We start from the raw sequence: 12087 nt of genomic DNA, 5'->3' as shown, positions 1-12087 counted from the left end.
GTTGGTCTCTCTGTTCATTTTTTATTTTCCATGTTAATTAAAAACTTGCCCAGATGGCACTGTACAAATGTCTTTCATGAAGATTTCTGGCTTTGAAATGTAGCTACCACCTCAAAAATACAGCATTTCCGTCTGCTTGGGAAAATAGCTCTCCATAGTTCATTTTATGTATAGTATTGCAGGGAGGAGAGTATGTCACTTGGAGTAAAAGGAGGATTTGTCTCCAGATTTCATGAAAATCTCTGTATAACTATCTGTGTGTGCATATGTTTTGTACATATGTATACATATATGTATAAATGTATATGTATATATATATGTAGATGCCTCAGAAGAGCAGCAGAAAAACTCATATTAACTTATCACCTACATATAATCCTCAGCCAGGTGGTTAATGAGAGTAGAAAATAGTGGCATCAATGCATTTCACATCTCTTGAGGGACATGATTAAACCAGTTTAAATCCCCACCCAAGAAGTGCCGGAAAACCAGATGTCCTTACTAGGTCTGATTTCCCCATTCACAAGGGCTCTGAAAAAGTGTACAAGCAAATAAATCTTTATTCAGGGAAAAGACACCAGGGTATCACGCTTAGCTCAGAGCAAAAAGCAAATCCCCCTCCCAGCTCACCCACCTCCAGTTGCCCCTCATCCAAGTGAAGACATCTTTTAGCAGGGAACCTGCAGCATCATCGAGCAAGCTGCCTGCTCAGCCTCTGTCTCCCCCAGCTCAGGGATTCCCGTGGGCTCTTGTATCACTGTGGTCCTTTCCTGGGTGAGGTAGATGTCCTGCCGTCCTGCACACCGACACTGCAGTTTTGATGGCAGTCGAGGAGGCCTCACACTAATGTATTCCTCACCAAAGAGCCTGCTACACATCCTTGTGTCTTACACTGAAATCCCTGCTGGTATGGAATGAGCATTCAGGGCTGTGTATTGGAGACCTGCTTGCCCAGGAACCAGGTCTTTGCCACAAGTTAAAATCACCTTTTCTTTTTCAAGAACCAACCTTCCTGCAGATCCAAACTGTCTGTGGTGTTTCCCCAGACATTACCAGAGGTCATTATTCAATGTAAGCTAAGGCCTCTGTGGTCCTGCTTTCTGCTTTTCATCAACAGTGGGATAGAGACCTCTTTGCTTTCTTGAATGGATAGATAAACATGGATATTTAGCTATTACAAACAAATATTGATTCTCCATAAATAATGTATTACGAGCTCTTCAACTACTCCAGTAAGCGACTGCTTTTTTTCAGTGTGCCCACAGTTCTGTCTGCATGTAGCAGATTTTACTATCATTGCAGTTCTGTTGCATACATAACATAGTAACCAGATAAAAATGACACTGATGTGTCAAGAGCAGAAAACTCTAAAACATTTTCTCTAGCAGCATGTGACTCACAAAGAATTCTTCTGTTTGTGAAAGAGCCAAAACTGCGTGCTATGCCTATTTGAATTTATGGTTTCAAAACTCGCTGCAATTAAAAGCTGTAGGAGAGTTGGTTTAATATACAGGATGATGTCATATTTCCTTCCATGCCTCCCAACTGAAGAAAAACAAAACCATCAGGCCAGGTTTCATCTTCCTCCGTTGATTACAGATATCTTCATTAAGCTCAGTCTTAAGATGAGGTGTTACTCTCCCCTCTAATTTGCTGTCAAAGGAGAATAGCAAATAGAAAGTCCTTAGGAACATGAACAGTGGCTATGTGACAAGAAAAAGAACATTAACAGCCTTAACCATATCTGATTAATTAAATGTTTACTTCTGTGTGGGTGTTTGGTCTGCAATGTCTGCCACTTATCAATAGAAGTCTTGTCTAAAAACCCCAAGCTGCATTCTCAAAATTCAGGGGACAGGCTGGACTTTAAAGGTTTGACTGTTCAAAGAGATGAAATAGTTTTCTCTCTAGTTTCACTCTGATCACACCCACTTGGAAAGCAAACAGGATCAAATCTTAGCATTGGACTTCAGAAAGTAAAACACCAATATAGATGGGCTAGCTTATACACGTGGCCTCATGAAGGATTGCTCCTGGCATTTTATTTTCTAGTACTTTCTTCAATCTGTTTTTCAATATTTGAGTGGAAAACGCTGCCCTTTAGAAAAGTCTGCCAGATCTATCAGAGCCTATATTGCTGTAATTAGTCTTGTATTTCCCCTTTTGTTCATCTAACCTATGTTGTAGGCTGTTGTATCCCACCATTTTTTTCTATTCCTTGCAGAAAACATCCTACAAGGAAATATTACTACTAGGAGATGGGGAAGGGCAATGAGAAATCCTGGTCTATTTTAAGTTGATTACAAAAATGTTAGTGATTTCAATGAGGCCAGTACAAAACACATGGGCAAGGCTTTGCTCCACATGTAAATTCAACCTGATGTTGAGCTTAAGGAGCTGGGAGGGAGATGAAGAGAAAGAGAAGGAAAGCTCTAATTTGTCCCCTCTTGAACCTGGGATGTTCTGGAAGGTGAAGGGGCCTCGGGTGCTATTTAAGGTACAAATGTCACCGTCAGCAGCCTGCAGAGACCATAGCACTGTTCTGAGTCCCCACAGAGATACATTGCCAGCATATCTTTGATGCTATGATTTATGAGGTCAATACAGACCTATGGCTCTCTTCCTTTGTGTCAATGGCTCTCCCCCAAGTCGGATGCGTAGATTTTAGTTCCCTCATTAGTCACCCCTTGCCCATTTCAGTTGGCTAAAAGGGGTGGAATGGAGACCAAAATTTGAGTCCCTATTCTTTCACCTTGATTTTGGTGATAATGTGTTGTCTGGCTTGTAACAAATTATACAAACTCCCCTTGTTTCAGCTTCTTCACCTATAAAATGAGAATAACGATCTCAGCTTTTTTATGTAGTTTGAAACATGTGGACATAAAGCATTGCCAAGAAGGGGTGGTTTTATTAGTCTTTTAAATTTGGGCTTCTTAATACAGACTTGTGCAATAAATTATCAGTATTGTCCTTCTAATGTGAACACATCTTCATTGTTGTTAAAAATACTCTTCAACACTTTGCTGATAATAGAGAATCTCTGTCTACTATTCCTGATAATTTCTGTAAAACCTCATTCTGTCACCAGCAATACATATTTTACTGAAGACTGTGTCCTTGTCTTGTCAGAAACTGCAGCCTTCACTTTCTTCTTTCGCCCATAGTTTTATGTGTACCACAACAGCTACGAGTAATTTTTGTTTTCAGATCTAGCGTAAAGAAAAATCACCAGTTTATGGGACAAGCTATTATTTCATCATATTATGTCATACTCCCCTTATTTTTCTGCACTATTGTCTGTCCTTTAAATCCTTTCCTTAAAAGTTGTTTGACGATTTCTTTATTCCTCCCCTAAACAGCCTTTGATTTTCAGGTTGGCTTCCCTGCAGGGTAGTCTATAATCCTATTTTCTTTTACATTCCACCATTCCATAATTCCATAATACCTGTTTTGCAGTCTGTCCTGGACATGTGGTGGACTACAAGTCCCAGATCTAATGCCTGACTGCTGGAGGTGAACCACTTTTTCCTTGTAAGCAGGCAGGAGGGTGATGAGAATAACCATGCAGGAAAGCTCCGGGAAAAGGCAATGACAGGAATCAGTAACGTGCGCGACATCTGGCACTCATGGTGGCAACAGAGCACTCAGGGTTGCAGCCTCTGATCTGTGTGGTGGCCAGGGGAGAAACATATCCTTAGTGCCCCAGGTGTGGCCATGGTTGGAAATAAATGGAGAGTTTGGCTCTTGCAGGTGTGACTGACAGCACAGTGCCGATATTTCCCCATCAGTGGGCAGGTGCTTGCGGAGACACATTATCAGTCCTGTGCCCATGGCAGGGAGGAGCTGCTGGGGCTTCTGCCAAGGCTCCTTCACAAGACACCCCCCAGCTCAGCTCTCAGCCGTATGGAGGCATTTAGTGAGTGTAGGAGGCATCTCCACCACCTTGGCATTCAACCGCTTAGGCATCTACAGTGGTGTCCATGTGCCCAGCAACAGGCAGGCAGTTTGCTTTGGATATAACAGGATTCAGCTCAGATACATCCCGCTGTGCAACCTGAGCCCAGACTGCTGGCAAAGAGCTGTGAGAAAGTCTGTGAGATGCTAGAAAAATGAAGGCACAGTCAAGGGGTGTTGAGGCAGGGATTCTCAGTCGCTTAAGGACTCGGGAGGGAAAATGGAGGAGTATAAGCTCCTGAAGGAGGAGAGCGGGGAGGCTGCTCAGGATCACTGTCAAAGCCTGGGGTCTGTCAGGTCACCAGCTCGAGCCATTGGCATGGGCAGCAGGGGCTCAGCGACAGCTGGATCTGGCCCTTCCCCTGCTGCTGCCCCACCAGGGGCTCCACGGGTGCCGCTCCGGGGAGCTGAGCTCAGCCTGACAGCTTGTTAAATCCTACCCGCCCTTCGTGTGTGTTAGCCCTTAAGTGATTGCTTTACACTTCTAAGTTGCATTTCTCCTACTCGCAGAGTCTCTGTGTTGAGCTGAAAATCTCCAAACAAGCTGACCCCAAAAATGAGGCTGTAACAACCAAGTTTGTTTTCCAAGTGGTCAACAGGCCTGCTCTTACACCGCTGCTCTTCCAGCTGACCCTACTCTGTCCTAACACCACGGATTAACTTCTTTTATTCGTGCTCAGGAGCTGTACTTATCCAGACTGTGGCTTCACATACCCAGACATCGGAAGCAGAAACGTTTAGCAAGGATTTAATCTCCACTTGACAATTCTGGTGCATCATTATCACACATATTCAGTTTCTTCATTTCTCTGTAAATTTATTTACTTATTTACTTATTTTTTCTTTTATTAATGCACAATGGATGTGCATTATTGAAGCAAACAAAGTAGAATTAAATTGCTTTTCTATCTACTTTTGCTTTATAAATCAATAGATCTGTGACAGTAATGTGTTTTAACCACACAAAAATGCTGGATATTTCTTTTCATAGACAGATGTCCAAATATTTGCTTGCTCTACTCAGAATACTTATATTTTCTAAGCAATACATATATATGCATATAATATCTCTTTTTTATTTTGCAATTTATATAAAAGCTTAGCTTTGCCTCTTCATTCACTTCTATTACCTTTGTTATTTTTCACAGACCTGTACACAGGTCCATATATTTCCTTTATAGGTTTTAAATTTTCCTGCAGCCCCTTGTTATTGTCTTCCTAGCCAATGTATTTTATTCAGCATTAATATCTATTCATGTGAAAATGTAAAGTTTATGCAATAGTCTCCCTAGACTTCTCTGAATATATTGTGCTCTGAGCCACACTGGCCATAGTGCACCTTACAGAAGCTATGCAGCATTGCAGCACTTGCATGGGGACTGCTGGAAACCTGAGGTCCTGTGACTATGTGGGATGAGCAACTGAAGATTCTGCAAACACAAGAGCACCGAAGGACTCCCCATACACGTTATTAGCTGAAAGTTAGGGATACAAAGAAAAAAAAGTGGATGGGGAATGCTTCACTGAGGAACCCATCCAGCACTGGAAAATTACCTGGACTGGTAAGAGCAAGCAGAATATTCCTAAACCCATCCTTCATCACCTCATGATGGGATGCATCGCTCAGAAAATTGGTTCCAGTTTTGCCTGTTTTCCCTGATTTATTCAGGGCTCATGTAGCCCTTAGCAAGGCTACAAATACAAACATGGATGGAGTGAATCAGCTTTTAGATCCTCACAAGCCTTCTTCCAGTCTTACACTGAGCACAGCTTGCCCAGAACAGAAAAGTCATCCACCTCTAGTTCAGAGACTCATTTACAGATGGGCCAACTGGAAGAGAGCTCCCAAGGAGGTCTAAAGCGTGGTTTAGATTCAGCCGTATACATCCAAACTGAGACACCTTTATCAGTCTGCTGTCACATCCCATACCATCACTGTGCTCCTACCACAGCAAAGTTCAGTGTCTGAAAAGACTTTATGATGTGGTAGGCTGCAACAGAGAGAACAAGGCTCATCAATGCTGACAGTCTATTCCAGTCTTTTATTCCTGTCCCATTGTGTGTCCATCACTCCGTTTTTTAGCTCTATGTGGCCATTTTTTTCCGTGACAAATGTTCTTGCTTCCTGCCCTTGCTTGATTAATCTTTTCACCAGCTGTATTTGTGTTTGCAGAGTATGTGTTGCTATGCATTCATCTTACCACCTCCACACCTCAGAGCTTTGGCAACAATCACTTACATTCTTTAAGCAAAAATACTGTTAACTCTTTGCATCCGAAGGAAGAAAAAAAAATGTCAGGACTATGGAGTGTGTTTAGATAATGATTTTGCTACCGTCACTGTAGGTGGCAAATGAGATACAGCGTCACCTGGGAAGATGTAAAAGACTAACCAACATTTGGACTGACAGAGTCATGGTTCCCTCTCCGTTTGCTCCTCACTTTGCAGAATCATAATTATTAGCAAGAAATTAATATATGTGCCCCATACAAACTGGCACACAATGGGAGGGAGAGTGGGTGGCTGCTCAGCAAGAGGTTTGTGTGGGGGTAAATAACAAATAACTGCAGTTCTAGCAAGTGCTTGAGAATAAGTGCTGTAGCTCATGGGTTTTGAAGGATCAATGACATGGCCATTTGTTGTGCTCTGACAACAATTTCCTGCCTTTGTATCCGCTGTCGGGAAGAAACTGCCCACCCAAGGCCTTGGCAGATGGTGCTGAGGCCCAGGAGAGGTGCCTGTGTTCTTCCAGGCTCCTTTGCCGGGACCGAACACCAAGCTTTCTCCTGTCAGTCACTTAATTAAGACTTGTCTGTCAGATGTGGCAGGTGCAGCCTGCTGTATGCTCCTATCCTGCTGTTTCCCAAATGGAAATGTTCTGTAGCCTTAAAGAGTGTTTGATTCTGGGTTTGCTTTTGCTTTAAAGTATTTGAACAATTTGTAGATCAGCTCGTTTGTTTGTTTCTTTGATTGGGTTTTATTTGCTTCTATTTATTTCAAAGAGGGTGTTACAAAAAGCTCCAAGGACAGTCTGCACTCTTTTCCCCATTCCATAGTTTTCTCCTTACAATTTTTCTTCAAAGAACAGATAATACAGCATTTAATGCATTGAAACTGTGCTCTGCTAATGGAAACATGGCCTGGAGCTGCTTCGAAGCCATGGTCCAAGCAAGTCCAAAGCATTGAGCTGTCTCAGACAGGCACTGCGGAAAAATTCTTCTGTGGGAGTCTCCTGTTATTGCCGTGTCCTGATTGACATTCATGAGGGTTATTGCCACAAAGATTACCATATTCTGTGCTGGGTCTTTTGAGTGTCGTCTGGATTTGTCCTCAAAACATTGGTTTCTTTCCCTAATAGAGTGTTTCAGAACTGGCAGAGTCATTACACAGAATTGTCTTGTTCCCTCGTGCTGGGACAACTCCTTGACACAGTCTGTCCTCTTTCCTGACTGGGGTGGTTTCTTCCCAGCTTGCTTTCCCTCTTCTGCCCCTGCTTTCCTCCCCGGTAGCCAGGGACGCTGATGCTGCTCCCCTCCTCTTCCTATGGACCCCCTCATTTCGGCTCCACACCCAAAGTCCCTCCTTCCACACCCCCAGAGCCCGGTCTCCTCCGATAAATCTTCATCTCAGCTCCACAATTTATTTTCACATCCCAGTTCATCACTTCAGAGAAGGCACTGACAAGAAAAGTCAGCAAAGGTCCACGCCAACCGGTCATTATTTTTACTGTGTCTTTTGGCAGCAGGGTTTTTAATGTTCCCTTTATGCCTGCCACAGAAAGTGCATAACGGCGGGTGGCGAGCCTGATATTTTCCTGAGATTTCTCTGCAAGTCTGGCAGCGCTGAGAACATTTCTCCAGGTCTCACCCCTCGCCATGCCGTGACCATCTGTGAAAGCATCGTTACCACCCTGTCCAGCCCACCAGCTGCTTGGGGGAACACCACCCCGTGCGTGCTGACACCCGCAGCGGGCACGCTTGAAGGATGCACACCGGTTCCTCTGGGGAACCACGCGGGTGTGTGGAAGCGGGGTCTGCCAGGCCAGGCCCCCCCGGCTGCGGACTACAACTCCCAGCGTGCCGCAGCCGCAGCCCGCCCGCCTCCTCTGGGCTCGGCGCTGCCCGGCTCGGCTCGGCTCGGCGCTGCCGGTGGCCGCGGCGGGGTAGGTGGCGTGCGAGCCCGCGGGTGTGCGTGTGCGAGCCCCGGGTGTGCGTGTGCGAGCCCCGGGTGTGCGTGTGTCCGCCGCGCCCCGCCAGCCTTGCCCCGCACATGGGGTGCCGCGGGTGCCGCGCATCCCCCGGGCGGTGCGGGCTTTGCGCCGGGGGTGCGGGGAGTTGGGCTCCGAGGGGGGCGATAGTGAATTAATTGCGGACCGGGAGCAGTATCCGCCCTTGAGCCCTCGGTCTTCGAGGCGGAATTGCATTCCCAAAGCTCTTCATCAAACGGGAGATCCGCTGTAGGAAAGCGCTGCTTTTCCCCTGGGATTATCAGATTTCCACCGGAGAATGCAGATCCTGGATTAGGGGGCTGCGTGGGATTTGCGTGTTTCTTTCTAATTAGTCTGCGTGTCTGCGGTTAAAATCCTTAATTCGGAGAGGGGAAGTTACTTGCTGCTGAAAGAAATAGATGCCTTTTTTTTTCCCCCTGACATTTTCTGCAGTTATTCGGGTTACCCCGTGCTCTGTGGATGACTTACTGCCTTAATTGGATATCGGTGTCAAAGGTTGATTAGACTCCCTAATAGATTTTGGATCTGCAAGAGGATTGCAGTTTTAAGTTCGTGGTTAAAACAATTGTGTTTGCCATCTCCCCTCGAGCAGCTGAGAGGGAGACTGATGTATTATATTTGTGTTATCTGCTCTTCGGTTTATTAACGTACCATCAGGAGGTTGTCGGGCTTGGTTTTGTTGTTGTTTTGTTTGTGTTTTTTTTTTTCCCTCTGCTATTTCATTTGCAGACAGAAAAGAAATGAACGTCAGAGGGGATTTGTTTAATCATTTAACAGCTGACACAAGCCATGTCCCTAACAAAATGTTGCTGAAAGAGTAGAAGATTTCTGGCATACAGCGGCTCCGGTACCATGAAACCACTCCAGCGAGTCAGGGGCAGCGCCTGCTGAAGGATGCAGTAACCCAGGAGTCCGGGCTTGCCGGGACGAGGCCGATGGCTTGCATGGAGCTTCTCTACCTGGCCGAGGAGAACAGGCAGGGGTCCCTGGGCACTGCTGCGGGCTGGAGCCTGCCTTCCTCTCCCTATGAGCAGCAGCAGCAGCATGAGGGAGGCGAGGTGGACCCCAGAGCAGCCTCTGCTGTGGCAGCCCTGCATTGCAAGCCCTCAGAGAGGGGTCCCATGGCAGAGCCCACCCCGGTTCCCTTGTCTTCTGCCTCGGGCCCCTTGCCCTGGGAGCACCCAGCACCCCCCGGCACCTCCCAGCCTTGCCACCTGCCCGAGAGCTTCCCGGGGGAAGAGGACGCGGGGAAGAAGAAAGCCTGCTGCTGTGCCCAGGAACTCGAGACGTCATTCACCTACGTGGATGAAAATGTGAACCTGGAGCACGCAAGAAGTCCCCCTAGTCCAACAGGCTGTCGGGATGCTCCTCAGCAGCGCTCCTGCCGGGAGCTGCCGCCCGAATGGGTGCACGATTCCCCTTCCCTGGCCTCCGAGGAGGATGACACGGCCTCGGAGGTGGCAGCTGGGAAATCCGTGGACTACGGGTTCATTAGTGCCATTTTGTTCCTCGTTAGCGGGATTTTGCTGGTGATCATTTCCTACGTGGTACCCAGAGACGTGACTGTGGATCCCAACACGGTGGCTGCCCGGGAGATGGAGAGACTGGAGAACGAGAGCGCCAGGATCGGGGCTCACTTGGACCGCTGTGTGATCGCCGGGCTGTGTCTCTTAACCCTGGGGGGAGTGGTGCTCTCCAGCCTGCTGATGATGTCCATGTGGAAAGGGGAGCTGTACCGGAGGAGCAGGTTTGCATCCTCCAAGGAGTCTGCAAAGCTCTATGGGTCTTTCAATTTCAGAATGAAGTCTGGTGCAAATGATAACATGCTCGAGCTGTCGTTAGTTGAGGAAGATGTGCTTGCCGTAGATAATTAGAGTGGTCATGAGTTTTTAAGGCAGCGTTTCTATGAGAAAACATGTTTCATTAAAGAAAACAGATTTGGCTAAAGATAGCTGGTGATGCATTTATTTGTCTGACAAGAACGTTTTTTTCTTAAGCTCTATAATCGAATGTTAGCAGTATATGAGCACATGTTGTAAAGGGAAAACATGCCAGAGAAAATGCAATTGATATGAAATAATGAAAACCACTGAATAAAAAGAGATTTGTGGTGAGTAGGTTCCGTAGGTAACTCCTTTATCCTAACATAAAACATTCCTTTGGTGTCTTGCCTATATAATTTTCTTATTACTCCCATACAGAACAGGAGTGACCTTGACGCCTTGGAAGCTGTTAATTGTTGCAGTCTTCAGAGGGATTATTAACAGCCTACTTGATGTCATGTTAAAAAGCGGGACCAATAATCAAATAGCAAGGCTGATGTTTAATTAAGAGAGATGCTTTTTTATCCTTTAATTTTAAGCTGATCCCTTACTTTCTATGAATGAGACCTAATGGAAAAAAAGACCACTTGTTCATGATTTACCACAAATCTCCTGTATTTTCAGACAATGGTACAATTAGTGGTGATTATTTAAAATATAAAGATAAGAGGCAAAGGGCAGGGAACCATATGGCTCATGATGGTATTGGTGAGAGACAAAAGGTTCTTTCAACTTGAGGTCAGTGGTTCCATTTCAGTTCAGATTAGCCATGATTGATAGTCATTAACTTCTGATAGCTATAGTGGCCCATATAAAAGAAGTTTAGTTCCTGGTGGACAGATGTCTTTGTATGAAAACTGCCATAACTTGAATTAACTGACCTCTTGTTTGGAGTCTCAAAAGACCCAAAGAGTAAAAAAGCATCAGGATGCAGAGACTGAACACTTCTCCTTCAGTATGGATGCCAGAAGAAATTCAAGCTCAGCTGAAGGGCTTTGCTTATACTGGGCCTGTCTGCATCACACTAGTCCTTTTGAAACTTCATTTTTATGTCACTAGGCTGCCAGCCTTCTCATAACTGGAAAGAAAAGGTCAGGAAGGAGCTTCTGGGGCTCATTCATTATAAACCAAATTATTTATAAAAAATAAATTGTCAGGAAATACAAAGGTTAAATATCAGACAGGTGGATTGTCTGACATGGGACTTAGTTAACACAGAGGATGATCAAGAATACACGATGCTATTTTTCACAGTTACATAGCAAGGTAGCCAAAAACCTGTACTGCTGATGGTATTTACTTTAGTATCAGCCTGTTTGTTTGGAGCATTAAAGTGGTGTTCTTGTGATGCTGGGAAAAACAATAAGGATTGTTATATGCACTGCTGTCATTTCTCAGTGAACAGTGGTTAGTATTATATATGTCCTAGACCCTGCCAAAGCCAAACATGAGTGAAGAGCTCTGTCTGTACAGACCCTGGCTGCAGAGTCATAGTAGAAACACTTGTTTTCGCTGTCACAGCCTTGTCAGTCATGGTTAAATCTCAAATATCAGGAATATCAAATCTTTTACGAATGAGACTTTTTCTTTCCTGCTGTGATATATCTGAGAACAATCTTAGGAAGGAGTGGCAACACGAGGTTCAGAATACAAAAAATCCTCCTGCTCAGGTGGTGCTGGGACCTGGTGTTTCTGACATTGCTTTCTCCCAGTTACAACTCCCAGGGCTTCTGGGTTTCCTTCTCAGTCTAGTGTGACTGGTGGAGATCGTGAACACTGCCCTGCTCTTTTTTTGGTAGGACAGCCTGATGTGAGGGTTGGAGCACACTGGCTGGTGTGACTCAGAGCAGCGAGAGGAAAAACTGTATTTTATACCTGAATGAGGCTGTTTACGGTCCCTTCCCAGTCCTCATTATGTGTGCCGGTGGACCACCTGTTTTCTGTCTTCTGTGTCTTAATTGTGCCCCAAATTACTGGATATCCAAAAAATTGGATTTTTCAGTCTGCAGAAGTTACACAAGTGGCAGGTGGAAATGTGGGGTCCTCATGCAGAAAAAGACCGATCACTGTTCTGCCACCTTG

The 12087-nt window shown here is 45.3% G+C and overlaps 1 protein-coding gene across 2 annotated transcripts; it reads left to right on the top strand.

The window, feature by feature from the left end:
• Window positions 1-3706: 3706 nt before the first annotated feature.
• On the top strand, window positions 3707-10125 carry TMEM74 (transmembrane protein 74). Of its 2 annotated transcripts, none has more exons than XM_040546753.1 (2): window positions 3707-3717; window positions 8334-10125. In XM_040546753.1, exon 2 carries the CDS (start codon window positions 9118-9120, stop codon window positions 10054-10056), a length of 939 nt encoding a protein of 312 aa, XP_040402687.1. In that variant the 5' UTR covers window positions 3707-3717; window positions 8334-9117; the 3' UTR covers window positions 10057-10125. The 2 variants fall into 2 exon arrangements, with proteins under 2 accessions (XP_040402687.1, XP_040402688.1); XM_040546754.1 differs by lacking the exon at window positions 3707-3717 and adding an exon at window positions 8058-8116 and having other exon boundaries at window positions 8912-10125.
• Window positions 10126-12087: the final 1962 nt, after the last annotated feature.

The sequence above is a fragment of the Cygnus olor genome, chromosome 2, assembly GCF_009769625.2.
Source record: "Cygnus olor isolate bCygOlo1 chromosome 2, bCygOlo1.pri.v2, whole genome shotgun sequence".
Lineage (NCBI taxonomy): Eukaryota > Metazoa > Chordata > Aves > Anseriformes > Anatidae > Cygnus > Cygnus olor.
This window is presented reverse-complemented; position numbering and strand designations above follow the sequence as displayed.

Coding starts and splice junctions, on each gene's coding strand:
- TMEM74 (XM_040546753.1), top strand. CDS start 9,118: ATGGCTTGCATGGAGCTTCTCTACCTGGCCGAGGAGAACAGGCAGGGG.